The following is a 13,229-nucleotide window of genomic DNA, read 5'->3' as shown; positions in this document are numbered from 1 at the left end:
TATATATATACACACACATATATATACACACACACATATATATATATATATTTTTTTTGAGACGGAGTCTCACTCTGTCACCCAGGCTGGAGTGCAGTGGCCGGATCTCAGCTCACTGCAGGCTCCGCCTCCCAGGTTTACGCCATTCTCCGGCCTCAGCCTCCTGAGTAGCTGGGACTACAGGTGCCCGCCACCACACCTGGCTAGTTTTTTGTACTTTTTTTAGTAGAGACGAGGTTTCACGGTGTTAGCCAGGATGGTCTCAATCTCCTGACCTCGTGATCCGCCCGTCTCGGCCTCCCAAAGTGCTGGGATTACAGGTGTGAGCCACCACGCCCAGTCCTCTCTCTTTTTTTTTTTGAGACAGAATTTCACTCTTGTTACCCAGGCTGGAGTGCAGTGGCGCGATCTCAGCTCACTGCAACCTCTGCCTCCCAGGTTCAAGCGAGTCTCCTGCCTCAGCCTCCCCAGTAGCTGAAATTATAGGTGCCCACCACCACACTTGGCTAATTTTTGTATTTTTAGTAGAAATGGGGTTTCACCATGTTGACTAGGCTGGTCTCGAACTCCTGACCTCAGGTGATCCACCCGCCTCGGCCTCCCAAAGTGCTGCGATATAGGCTTGAGCTACCGTGCCTGACTTGTTATTCTTAATCTCTTACTGTGCCTAATTTATAAATTAAACTTTATCATAGCCATGTATGTGTAGAAAAAGACATAGTATATATAGCGGTCAGTACTATCCACAATTTCAAGCCTCCACTGAGGGTCTTGGAATGAACCCCCATGGATAAGGGGGACTATTAGGTAGAATAGACATCAATAAATGCTTGATGAATAAACGCTAATCCTGCCTTCCCAGCCTGACACTTCCCAGGGGGCACCACACTTCACTTGAAGCCTTAGAACCCTTCCCCATCCATGCTTCCAGCCCCGGCTTCATGCTGCCATTTCTCACCCCCAGAACAGGCTGCCCGCCTGAAGAAACTACAAGAGCAAGAGAAACAACAGAAAGTGGAGTTTCGTAAAAGGGTGAGAACAACTGAAGTGATCAAAGGCAGACTCAGGAAGGACTTCCAATAAGTTAAAATTGGAAGGTTGAGGACTCAGTTTTGCTGAAACTGTCTTGAGAGAGGTGATGCCTGGAAGCCAGTGGCATGGAGGCTGGGGAGGGTGCTGGGGAGGCGTAGAAGGGCCGCCGACTCAGCTGGGGAGGGGGGTACTTAGGTGGAGTCATTGTTTCATATCTTCTTCCTTTCCCCTCTCCCAAGATGGAGAAGGAGGTATCAGATTTCATTCAAGACAGTGGGCAGATCAAGAAAAAGTTTCAGCCAATGAACAAGATCGAGAGGAGCATACTGTGAGTGTCTGTGGGCCGGGGGAAGAAGGAAATGGGTGGCTAGCGGGGCACGAAAGGGCCAGGAGGGGGCTCCTCCAGAGGAGGGCACTAGGCCCGCTCCTGGCTCACGATACTCTTTCCCCTCTGCCGTCCCATCCCAGACATGATGTAGTGGAAGTGGCTGGCCTGACATCCTTCTCCTTTGGGGAAGATGATGACTGTCGCTATGTCATGATCTTCAAAAAGGTAAAAGGCCTGAGTTCCTCATTCTCTCCTCTCCCCTTTGTGGCCTTCTCCCCGCTCCCCGACGAAGGAATGAAATGAAACATTTGTATGGACTCTGACCCCATCATTGTGCTCTTCTCCAGGAGTTTGCACCCTCAGATGAAGAGCTAGACTCCTACCGTCGTGGAGAGGAATGGGATCCCCAGAAGGCTGAGGAGAAGCGGAAGCTGAAGGTGAGCTATGCTTGGCAGCCCTTGGGGCCCAGAAGCCCACCACCTGGGAGAGGTGGGGATTTGGGCTGGGGCCCTGAGCACCAGTGCCCCCTCTTTCACCCCTAGGAGCTGGCTCAGAGGCAGGAGGAGGAGGCCGCCCAGCAGGGGCCCGTGGTGGTGAGCCCTGCTAGCGACTACAAGGACAAGTACAGCCACCTCATCGGCAAGGGAGCAGCGAAAGACGCAGCCCACATGCTGCAGGCCAATAAAACCTACGGCTGTGGTGAGGCCACAGTGCGGCCGGGGTGGCTGGGAGAGGAGCATAGGATGTGGTGGGAGGGCAGTGGAGGCTGAGGGACGGGTTTCTAGGTCCTCCCTACCCACCTCTCTGCCCCTAGTGCCCGTGGCCAATAAGAGGGACACACGCTCCATTGAAGAGGCTATGAATGAGATCAGAGCCAAGAAGCGTCTGCGGCAGAGTGGGGAAGAGTTGCCACCAACCTCCTAGGCGCCCCGCCCAGCTCCCTTTGACCCCTGGGGCAGGGCAGGGGGCAGGGAGGGACAAGGCTGCTGCTATTAGAACCCATCCTGGAGCCCCACCTCTGAACCGCTGAACCGCCTCCTACCAGCTGTCCCGCTGGCTGGGGGAAAACAGGTGTTTGATTTGTCACTGTTGGAGCGTGGATGTGTGCGTGGTGTGTGTGCGTGTGTGTGAGAGTGTGAATGCACAGTGGGTATTTAATCTGTATGATTCCCCGTTCTTGGAATTTTCTTCCCCAGGGGGCTGGGGTACTTTACATTCAATAAATGCTGTTTCACCCAATGTCCTGGTTGGTTTGTATGCAGAAAGGTGGGTCCCGGAGCCACTGGTAGAGAAGAAGGGGAATAAGTTTCAGTTGAACAGCATAAAATTGCTGTTGGTATAGGTTAAACATGGCCAGTTGACACTATCAGAGGTTTTTTGTTTGTTTTGAGACGGAGTCTTTTTTTGCCCAGGCTAGAGTGCAGTAGTGTGATCTCGGTTCACTGCAACCTCTGCCTCCAGGGTTCAAGCAATTCTCCTGCCTTAGCCTCCTGAGTAGCTGGGATTACAGGCATGTGTCACCACACCCGGGTAATTTTTTGTATGTTTAGTAGAGACAGGGTTTCACCACATTGGCCAGGCTGGTCTCTAACTCCCAACCTCAGGTGATCCGCCCACCTCAGCCTCCCAAAGTGCTGGGATTACAAGTGTGAGCCACTGTGCCCAACCCAGAGGGTTTTATAAGATGCAGTATTTTAAGAGTGCAATCAGAGGCTGGGCACAGTGGCTCACACCTGTAATCCCAGCATTTTAGGAGGCCAAGGCTGGAGGATCACTTGAGGCCAGGTCAGGATCAGCCTGGGCAACATAGTGAGACTTTCTGTCTACAAAATTAAAAAATTGGCTGGGTGCAGTGGCTCACACCTGCAATCCCAGCACTTTGGGAGTCCAAGGCGGGCGGATCATGAGGTCAGGAGATCGAGACCATCCTGGCTAACACGGTGAAACCCTATCTTTACTAAAAATACAAAAAAATTAGCCGGGCGTGGTGGCGGGCACCTGTAGTCCCAGCTACTTGGGAGGCTGAGGCAGGAGAATGGCGTGAACCCAGGAGGCAGAGCTTGCAGTGAGCCGAGGTCATGCCACTGTACTCCAGCCTGGGGGACAGAGCAAGACTCTGTCTCAAAAAATAAATAAATAAAAATTAAATTAAATTAAATTAAAAAATTGGCTGGGTGCAGTGACTCACACCTGCAATCCCAGCACTTTGGGAGGCCAAGGCAGGAGAATCGCTTGACTCCAGGAGTTTGAGATCAGTCTAGGCCACAAACCTTCTCTACAAAAAGAAAATAAAATATACAAAATTTTAAAATTAGCCATGCCTGGTGGTGTGCACCTGTAGTCCCAGCTACTTTGCAGGCTGAGGCAAGGGGATTGCTTGAGCCCAGGAGTTTGAGGCTACAGTGAACTGTGATCACATCACCGCACTCCTGCTTGGGTGACGGATCAAGAAGCTGGCTCAAAATAAAGATACAAGAGTATAATCGCTGGAGTCAAATACCTTGGCTTTGGATCCTAATCTTGCCAGCTGTCAACCGTTACTTTGGGTAAGGCATTTAACCTTTTGTGCCTCAGTTTCCTCACCTGTAAAATAAGGATAATTATGGCAGCTATCTGACAGACCTGTTTGAACAATTGCGCAGGACGATATATGTCAAATATTTAGAACAGTTTCAGATCCTGTAAGTTCCGTAGGAGAGGCAGCCACTGTCATTATCACTCTCATCCTCACAAAGCCCTCACTTGGACTGCAGCCTCACTCTAGTGTCCTCTGCAGACCATTTACTTCACAGCCAGCTTCCCCCTCATGGTGGTGGCAGGACCCTCAGCCCCACCTTTCTCCCCTCTCCTGGAGCTGGTTTCTTATTCCCTCTGAAATTCTTTTTTTTTTTTTTTTGAGACGGAGTCTCGCTCTGTCGCCCAGGCTGGAGTGCAGTGGCATGATCTCGGCTCACTGCAAGCTCCGCCTCCCGGGTTTACGCCATTCTCTTGCCTCAGCCTCCCGTGTAGCTGGGACTACAGGCGCCCGCCACCTCGCCCGGCTAGTTTTTTGTATTTTTTAGTAGAGACGGGGTTTCACCGTGTAGGCCAGGATGGGCTCGATCTCCTGACCTCGTGATCCACCCATCTCGGCCTCCCAAAGTGCTGGGATTACAGGCTTGAGCCACCGCACCCGGCCTCCCTCTGAAATTCTTTATTAATTTAGTTTTTTGTTTGTTTTCGGTTTTGTTGTTGTTGTTGTTGCTTTGAGACAGGGTCTTGCTCTGCAGCCCAGGCTGGAGTGCAGTGGTACGAACATAGTGTACTGCAGCCTCGACCTCCTGGGCTCAAGCGATCCTCTCAACTCAGCCTCCCAGGTAGCCGGGGCTACAGGCATGCGCTACCATGCCTGGCTCCACTGGCAACTCTGCCTCATTTTACCATATAGCATCTGCTTCTCCCTACCTCCTTTGGAAATGTGAACACCTCTGTTGTTCTAGATCCACCCAGCTTCCTCTCTGAGTCCCTCACCTCCTCTTTGTCCTAGTGGGTTACACATCTACGTGCCTCCCCTCCCTGCTCCCATCTCTCCACCTCCTGTCTTTCCCAGCTCAGCCCAGAAACCAGCATCCCTCCTCTCGCGCCCACAAAGAAGCACACAGCTGTCTTGGTTGGCACTAGTGTTTATTTCAGGAAGCAGGTCTGGAAGACCTGGGTCTGTCCAGTGGAGTCCTGGAGCCTCTAGCTTCTCACTTGGCCTTCGGGTTACGGAACTTGCGTCCAGCAAAGACTGCCTTGTCCCCAAGAGCCTCCTCGATCCTAGAATGCAGGCAAGGTCAGGGCTGCTGCCTTCCAACCTAACGGGCTCCAGCACCCCAATGCCCAGGCCCACTGTTCCCGCTGTACCTCATGAGTTGGTTGTATTTGGCCAGACGCTCTGAGCGGCAGGGGGCGCCAGTCTTGATCTGATGAGGGAAGAAGGATTTGGAGGGTTGGGTGAGGCTGGAGAGGAGGGGTTGGACCTGGCCCCAAGGGAACATTCACCTCAGAGGCAGGAGGCCAGGGACCCCAAGAAAACTTGGTGAGACACTCAGTAGACAGAAGCTGCAAGTACCTGTCCTGTGCAGAGCCCCACCACAAGGTCAGCAATGAATGTGTCCTCAGTCTCCCCAGAGCGGTGGCTCACCATCACCCCCCAGCCATTAGACTGAGCCAGTTTGCACCTGAGTGGAAAGGACATTTGATGTGGCCTTCTAGAGGTTCCTCAGTGGGAAAGCAGGGGTTGGGTGGGGACTGTCCCTGCTGTTTTGGGTAGCAAGCACTCTGCAGGGAGGGCAGTGACTAAGTTCTTTGGGAAGTAGGAGAGGAAAAGAATTCTCATCTTGATTTTGGGCTCTTGAGATGCTGGTGAGAACAGCAGAATCTGAGACAGGAATGGTGTGGGCTGCGGGTAGGGGGTCATGACAGGGCCACAGTGGCAAAGCTCTTGGAGTCAGGCCAAGGATTAGTCAAAGCATTGAGATCAACGTGTGGGTAGGTCAGGTGCCGGGGAAAGGTAAGCTTGTAGTGGGTGAGACTGTAGCTGGAGTGGGCAGAGCTGGGGCAGAGGGAGGCGATGGTGAGCCTCAGGGTCAGGAGACACTCACGCCTGGATTGATTCAGTCACCGAGCCAATCTGGTTGACCTTTAGCAGCAGACAGTTGCAGGCCTTCTTCTCAACGGCCTGGGCAATCCTCTTGGGGTTGGTGACTGTCAGGTCATCCCCCACAATCTGGATGTTCACACCCGAGAGGAAGGAGGTCCAAGTGGCCCAGTCATCCTGGTCAAAGGGGTCCTCGATGGAGACCACTGGTGGGGTTTGGGAGCAGAGACAGGGCTAGAGGTCAGAAGGCGCCTCATGGAGGGGTGACAGGGCAGAAGAGCTTAAATGGGGATTTCAATGGGGCTAAGGATTGGAAGGATCCAAGCCCATGGTAAAGCAGGTCACTGAAATCAGGATATTAGGCGGCTGCGGGGGATTCGGGCAGGAGCACTGGGACACCTGAGCGCCTCACCAGGATAGTTCTTGATAAAACTCTTATAGAGCTCTCCGAGCTTCTCCCCAGTGATGTGCCGTGCGGGATCATCGGGCGACTTGAAGTCAAGATCGTACTTCCCATTGCGATAGAACTCAGATGCTGCCACATCCATGCCGATCACCACCTTGTCTGGGTAACCAGCTGCCTGGATGGCTGTCTTCAGCAGCTCCAGGGCTGGGGGAGGGCCGAGAAAGGACCTGAGACTCCAGCACCCCTTGTCTACAGCCTCCCCTGCCCATGTGGAGATCCAGGGGGTCTGCCCCCCAGGGTGCTCAGCACTGACCCTCATTGTTCTCCAGGATGTTGGGTGCAAAGCCACCTTCATCACCCACATTGGTGGCATCCTTCCCATATTTGGCCTTGATGACCCCCTTAAGGTGGTGGTAGACCTCAGCACCAATGCGCATGGCTTCCTTGAAGGAGCTGGCTCCCACAGGCAGAATCATGAACTCCTGCATGGCCAGCTTGTTTCCAGCGTGGGAGCCCCCGTTGATCACATTGAAGGCCTGAGATGGGGAGACGGTGTCTGGACCTGGGCTGGGGCATGCGGGCTCAAGAAGGGACGGGGGCGGGGGGTGTTGGGGTGGAAACCTGGCTTCCCTACTTACTAGCTCAGTGGTCTAGGATGAGTAATTTTGCTCAAGAGCCTCTTTCCTCATTTCTTTTTTTTTTTTTTTTTTTCTTAAGACAGAGTCTCGCTTTGTCACCAGGCTGGAGGGCAATGGTGCAATCTCGGCTTACCGCAACCTCTGCCTCCCGGGTTCAAGTGATTCTCCTGCCTTAGCCTCCCAAGTAGCTGGGACTATAGGCGGGCGCCACCATGCCTGGCTAATTTTTGTATTTTTAGTAGAGACAGGGTTTCACCATGTTGGTCAGGCTGGTGTTGAACTCCTGACCTCATGATCTGCCCGCCTCGGCCTCCCAAAGTGCTGGGATTACAGGCGTGAGCCACTGCGCCCAGCCTCACTTTCCTCATTTCTATAAAATGGGGATAGCATCTACTTCCTTGTAGGATCTTTTGCTGAAAATTAGAGAAATTGAATGTAAAGTTCTTAGCATGTGCCTAGTATATAATAGCTAACACTTTTTTTTTTTTTTGAGACAGAGTCTGGCTCTGTCGCCCAGGCTGGAGTGCAGTGGCGCGATCTCGGCTCACTGCAAGCTCCGCCTCCCAGGTTCACGCCATTCTCCTACCTCAGCCTCCCGTGTAGTTGGGACTACAGGCGCCCACCACCACGCCCGACTAATTTTTGTATTTTTAGTAGAGACGGGATTTCACCATGTTAGCCAGGATGGTCTCGATCTCCTGACCTCGTGATCCACCCGTCTCAGCCTCCCAAAGTGCTGGGATTACAGGCGTGAGCCACTGCACCCGGCTTTTTTTTTTTTTAGATGGAGTCTTGCTCTTTTGCCCAGGCTGGAGTGCAGTGGCACGATCTCGGCTCACTGCAACCTCTGCCTCCCGGGTTCAAGCAATTCTCCTGCCTCAGCCTCCCGAGTAGCTGGAATTACAGGCGCCCGCCACCACACCCAGCTAATTTTTTGTATTTTTAGTAGAGATCAGGTTTCACCATGTTGGTCAGGCTGGTCTCGAACCACTGACCTTGTGATCCACCCACCTCGGCCTCCCAAAGTGCTGGGATTACAGGCGTGAGCCACCGCGCCCGGCCATAGCTAACACTTTTATATGGCATTTACTACACGCCAGGCACTAAGTACTTTACATATATAAGCTCATTTCATTCTCAAAACACCTCTATTCATTGGTATCATTATTACCCCCCATTTTACAGATGGGGAAACCGAGACGGAGCAGTTAAAGAACTTGCCTAAAATCATACAACTCATAACAGGCAGAGCCAGGATTCAAACCCAGCAATCTATCTCTAGAGTCCCTGCTCTTATGCAATCTTCCTAGTAAGTAACAAGAAATGGTAACATTATTATTGAGATTAAATTCAAAGAGTTTCCATTCATTAAGAGGGCACTGGTATAAGAAGGACTCAAGAAGATACAAAGTAATGCCAAGATCTTTGCCTCAAAGAAACTCTGAATATGATTTGGGGTGTGGGGTGTAGGGTGCAGGGTTGGAATGAGGCTGGAGTTATCGAGCCTGGGATTGGAATGGGAAGGAACTGGGTTATATGGCAGGGAAGGAAGCACATAGAGGCTTCAGGGAAGGTTTGGATTGTGGGAAAGAGGGAGGGGCTGGACCACAGCAGGAGAGATTCAGTTTCAGGAAACTGCTTCTTAGGAGCTGGTCTGAAAGGTGGATTTTCCATGGGGGCATCCCTGGCTGGGTGGGGGTGGCTCTGTCAAGGCGAGATCTAGTGGGGGCGGGTAGCTGCACTTACTGGCACTGGGAGTATGAGGTCAGGGTTCCCAGCGAGATCTGCGATGTGGCGGTACAGGGGGACCCCCTTCTCAGCTGCTCCCGCCTTACACACGGCCAAGGACACGCCCAGGATGGCATTGGCCCCAAACTTGGCTGGAAGGAGGCAAGCGGGAGGAAAGGATGAGAGCTTCTTCCGGGTTTGGGGTGGCTACTCCAGGAAGACGCCAGAGCTCCGAACCACTGAGCATGAAAAATTGGTTAACAGATCTCTCTCCCACCGCCTGAGTAGCTCTGGGAGCCCCCACCCCGGGGGAATGTGTCAGCTGCATGTCTGTGTCCACGGCCCGGCCCAGGCCTGGCAGAGGGCAGGCATAGGAAATGCCTGTGGAATGAACACAAATCCATCCAGCTGCGGTGTGACCCAAAATGGGGGACCCAGAAATAACCCATCAGGCCTCACCCCTGTGGCCTCTCACCATCTCTCCCGTACCTCAACCCTTCCCCACCTCTGCCCTTCACTCACACTTATTCTCGGTCCCATCCAGCTCAATCATAAATTTGTCAACTTTTTCTTGATCCACAACACTGAGTTTCTGGAAGGGTGGGTTTGAGAGGGGAGAGCAGAGGTCAGATTTCTCAGAAGTCAGGGCATGCACAGGGGGAGGATAAGTGAAAATGGGGAGAGGCGCGGCCGGGGTGAGGGAGCAGGGGCATGGAGAGGAGACTGCAGGGAGCAGGCTTCCCCACTTGCCTTTTCCAGCAGAGCAGGGCCTAGAGTCTTGTTGATGTGCTCCACAGCCTTCAGGACTCCTAGACAGGCCAGAGGACGAGGTTTGGATCTCAATCAATTGGGCCTCTTTCTGTGGACTCCAGCTCCTCAAGAGCTTTGGGGGTTCCAGTCCTCTACCCATTGTGCACCCATGTCCTACAGCCACCCACACAGACTCCTTCTGCACTGGTGTCTCCTCACCTTTCCCCAGGTAGCGGCCTTTGTCCCCATCTCTTAGTTCCAGAGCTTCATAGATACCCGTGGAAGCCCCACTGGGCACAGCTGCTCGGAATCGGCCTGGGGCAGGAGAAATTGGAAGATCACAGGGATGGCTAGGCCAAGTGGCTCACGCCTGTAATCCCAGCACTTTGGAAGGCCTAGGCAAGTGGATCACTTGAGGTCAAGAGTTCAAGACCAGCCTGACCAACATGGTGAAACCATCTCTACTAAAAATACAAAAATTAGCTGGGCGTGATGGCACAGGCCTGTAATCCCAGCTACTTGGGAGGCTGAGGCAGGAGAATCGCTTGAACCCGGGAGGCGGAGGTTGCAGTGAGCCGAGATTGCATCACTGCACTCCAGCCTGGGTGACAGAGCGAGACTCTGTCTCAAAAAAAAAAAAAAAGAAGAGCTCACAGGGAGCCCCCTCTGCCCCTCAAAGGGCTGAGGTATCCTCTCTGAGCTCAGGGACAGGAGGCAGTGCAGACAGAGACTCCTGCTTCTCCCCTTCTCCCAGCATCCAGCTCTGGTTCCATGTTGGAAGAGGGCTTGGGAAGAAGTCTGGGAAAGGGAACCCGAGAGAAAGGAGAGGATATGGCACAGAATTGGGGGGCGATGGCCAAAGGGTTGGGGTCTTCTGAGGCGAGCCTATCCAATGGGCCTCATGTTACCCTTGGCTGTGTACAGGTCCACCTCCACTGTGGGGTTGCCCCTGGAGTCCAGGATTTCCCGGGCAAAGATTTTCTGCATGGCCATGGCTGCAGGACAGGAGGTGTGAGTGTAGACAGTTGATCTCTTAAGGAACCAGAAATCCCTTGCCCTTTAAGAGTCTTCCCCACTCCAAGAAGGCAGGTGCTGGAGCTAAAAATACCCTACAAAAAGGTCACAGACCAAAGAGGCAGGCGCAGCCCCCTCCCCCACTCAGAACAGCTCTTATTCCACCCTCCCATCCTAAGAATCCAGGGGCCTCTCATCTATGGCTCCTAGGATGCCATCACTCTGCAAGCCCCCACCTCCCCCGAGGCTGCACTGAGGCCTTCTCCTTCCACCCTCTGGTCAAGCAGTCCGTTCTCCGTGGCTGGTGGCCTTCCAATCCTTTCTGGTTCTCATTTTCCTGCTCCGAAATCCTCTTGGGCCCCCATTTCCCTACCAGGTTCCAACTCTAGCTGCCCTTCTCTATCCATCCCTGCTGCCCTCCTCACAGCCTCCCTTCCCTAGATCCTCAGGTGCTCCCAGAGTTGGTCCCATCTGCTTGCTCCAGCCACCCCTTCCCCCAGCTTTTTCAAGCACCTCCAGTCCCAGGAGGAAAAAAAGCAGAAACGTTCCCCGCTTCCTCCAAGTCAACACCACGTGCACCCTTTACTACGTCCACCCCCGGGGCTGGAAGATTTACCTGACCTGGGATGTCTTCGTTGGAGGTTTGGATGGAGCTCCGAGTCTAGGTGGCAGCTGGGACAGTGTCAGCTCACCCCCTCTCAGGCTGCGCATTTATCCCTGAGCCACTGGGTCCCCAGCCAGCCCCGCCTCTCTCTCTCTCCATCCTCCCCCCTTCACACTGGGCTGGCAGCCAAGTGCCCACTACAGCCTAAAGCAGAAGCCTCTGGCCCTGGGCACCTGCCCCCTTACCAAAGGTCAACTACTATCCCCCCACTGTCTTTCTGTCCCCAAGGAACAGTCCCTGTTTTAATGCCACCCTTTGGGAGGAGCAGGGGAGGGGCTTCAGATGAGGGGTCTCCCTCACCCCAGGATTACATTCCCCTTTTGCAAACGTCAAGAGGAATGTGTGACCTTTAGGAAAGGCCAGGGGTAACCTGAGCCCTGCAAGGCTGGGGAGGGGGCCTGGAAGAGGGGCTGCTGGATTGACGTCCACACATGCTCAGATCGCTGGGCGGGCCTCTGCCCTCAGTGGGGGAAGGGAGGGGCCTTCTGGGCAAGCTCTGACGTCTAAAATTGCCCCCCCCCCCCCACCTCAGAAGGCGAGAGGGTCTCACCTCTTAGGGTCCTCATAACGGCCATTATCGGCACCGCCCCATCCTACCCTCTCCAGGCCAGCCAGCGTGGGGATGAGTTAGGGGCCAGGAGACGAATTTAAACCTGCCCTCTAGGCTGGAGCGGCGCCCGATTGATAACGCTGGGACAGCACTTGTCGCCCGGCGTGGGGACTGTTCGCCAGAGCCCTTCTCCCCACCGACTGTGGGCGCTCAGCGCACGGCCCCAGCCCATCAATGAATGGGGTTGAATCAACAGTGAACGAAAATGAATGGACCCAGGACGGGTGGCCCTTTGTGAGCTTCTGCACGCCTGGGGCTCCTCCGGCGCCCCGTCGTAGCACTGCGGGGAGGTGGGTCTCTGCTCTCGGTAGAGATCTCCACCTTGCCGGCTCTGGGGCCAGTGCGGGGTCTGCCCCGAGCTCCTCTGCGGCCATGCCAGCCGAACGGCGAGGGTCACGGGGCTCGACTCGGAGGCGCTTCCCGCCGGCGCCGGGGCAGCCCGCGCCCGGTGACTCACCCCCGCCGCCCTCTCCCCACCCCTGCTCCCCGCCCCGCCGGCCAGCGCGGCCTCCCAGCCCCCACCTCAGGCCACCTGCCCCACCACCCGTCCCGTCTCCCATCTCGCCCCGCCCTCTCATCTCAGGCCGCTCCTCCCGGGATTTTTCCACCCTGGGGTGGGGGTGCGGCGGGTCAGCGGTCAGGAGATGGCGGGCGGGGAGCGCCGCCACGTGCCCGGGTGCGGCCCCGCCCGAGCCCGCCAGTGACTCAGCCGCGCGGCTGTCGAGGAACACGGGCTCGAGGGGCGTCGGGGACTGTGGGGTTCGGCGTGGACGCCAGGGATGCGCGCCGCGCTCGGGAGGAGGCGAGAGAAAACCAAGCCCCTTTCCGCCCGGTCCGCGCTCCGTGACCTCGCGCCCCTAACCCAGGCTCCGGAAGCGGCCCAGCCCTCGGCGGCGGGTCGGAGAAGACGGCTTCACCGCGGCCGCCGCCCGGCCGCCCCGCCCTCCCCAGGTGGCGGCGAGCGCACATCTGACTGAGAAGAAACCCAAAGAGCCCGAAGTGGGACTTTCCCCTTCTTGAAAAAGTTGCCACTCTTGCAACTTGAGTATTCTTCCGCTTCGAAAAATAGCCCCGCCTGTTAAGCCCCGCGGGTGTCCGCGCTCAGTGACCTCTGCAGACTCAGGCCAAGGGGCACGGCCGGTGATCCAGACATTGCCTGCCCGGGGCGGGCATGGCTGGGATATGGGATAAGGCCCTGGGCTAGAGCCGATCCAGAGAAGGGACAATCCTCTGGACTGAGAATGGGCCGCGGTGAACCTAACCTGCACTACCCGGGAAGACGCTGGGGACAGAAGTGGCCCCGGTGGGTGCCTTCAGCTATGAGAGCGACTAGGGTATTTGGCCAAACTCCCCTTTGCTTTCCTATTGAATAAGTAAAATCAAGGGTGGTGAGGCGGCAGCGTGCACGGCTTCGCCCCCGCCCTTTCCGCCAGGCGGG

At 55.2% G+C, this 13,229-nt stretch overlaps 2 protein-coding genes across 4 annotated transcripts in view; one reads left to right on the top strand and one right to left on the bottom strand.

Moving 5' to 3' along the window:
- Nucleotides 1–2,599, top strand: part of SPAG7 (sperm associated antigen 7) — a 9,078-nt gene extending 6,479 nt beyond the window's left edge. The window contains exons 2-7 of the mRNA XM_023184702.1: nucleotides 965–1,032; nucleotides 1,272–1,360; nucleotides 1,501–1,585; nucleotides 1,708–1,797; nucleotides 1,903–2,059; nucleotides 2,175–2,599. Of these exons, the coding sequence (XP_023040470.1) occupies nucleotides 965–1,032; nucleotides 1,272–1,360; nucleotides 1,501–1,585; nucleotides 1,708–1,797; nucleotides 1,903–2,059; nucleotides 2,175–2,284 (599 nt within the window). The 3' untranslated portion in view covers nucleotides 2,285–2,599. The remainder of the gene's footprint in view (nucleotides 1–964; nucleotides 1,033–1,271; nucleotides 1,361–1,500; nucleotides 1,586–1,707; nucleotides 1,798–1,902; nucleotides 2,060–2,174) is intronic.
- A 2,405-nt stretch (nucleotides 2,600–5,004) lies between these two features.
- Nucleotides 5,005–12,373, bottom strand: ENO3 (enolase 3). Of its 3 annotated transcripts, none has more exons than XM_023184706.3 (12): nucleotides 11,134–12,373; nucleotides 10,412–10,601; nucleotides 9,723–9,818; nucleotides 9,504–9,562; nucleotides 9,276–9,345; nucleotides 8,772–8,905; nucleotides 6,701–6,923; nucleotides 6,394–6,591; nucleotides 5,986–6,187; nucleotides 5,454–5,562; nucleotides 5,246–5,304; nucleotides 5,005–5,158 (listed from the first exon to the last, which is right to left on the bottom strand). In XM_023184706.3, the coding sequence occupies exons 2-12, from the start codon at nucleotides 10,494–10,496 to the stop codon at nucleotides 5,089–5,091; spliced, it is 1,305 nt and encodes a 434-aa protein (XP_023040474.1). In that variant the 5' UTR covers nucleotides 10,497–10,601; nucleotides 11,134–12,373; the 3' UTR covers nucleotides 5,005–5,088. The 3 variants fall into 3 exon arrangements, with proteins under 3 accessions (XP_023040474.1, XP_023040473.1, XP_023040475.1); XM_023184705.3 differs by having other exon boundaries at nucleotides 10,412–10,498; XM_023184707.3 differs by lacking the exon at nucleotides 11,134–12,373 and adding an exon at nucleotides 10,754–11,122 and having other exon boundaries at nucleotides 10,412–10,498.
- Nucleotides 12,374–13,229: the final 856 nt, after the last annotated feature.

This window comes from Piliocolobus tephrosceles, chromosome 16, assembly GCF_002776525.5.
Source record: "Piliocolobus tephrosceles isolate RC106 chromosome 16, ASM277652v3, whole genome shotgun sequence".
Taxonomy (NCBI): domain Eukaryota; kingdom Metazoa; phylum Chordata; class Mammalia; order Primates; family Cercopithecidae; genus Piliocolobus; species Piliocolobus tephrosceles.
Note: the sequence above shows the minus strand (reverse complement) of the source record. Positions and strands in the feature narration are given on the sequence as shown.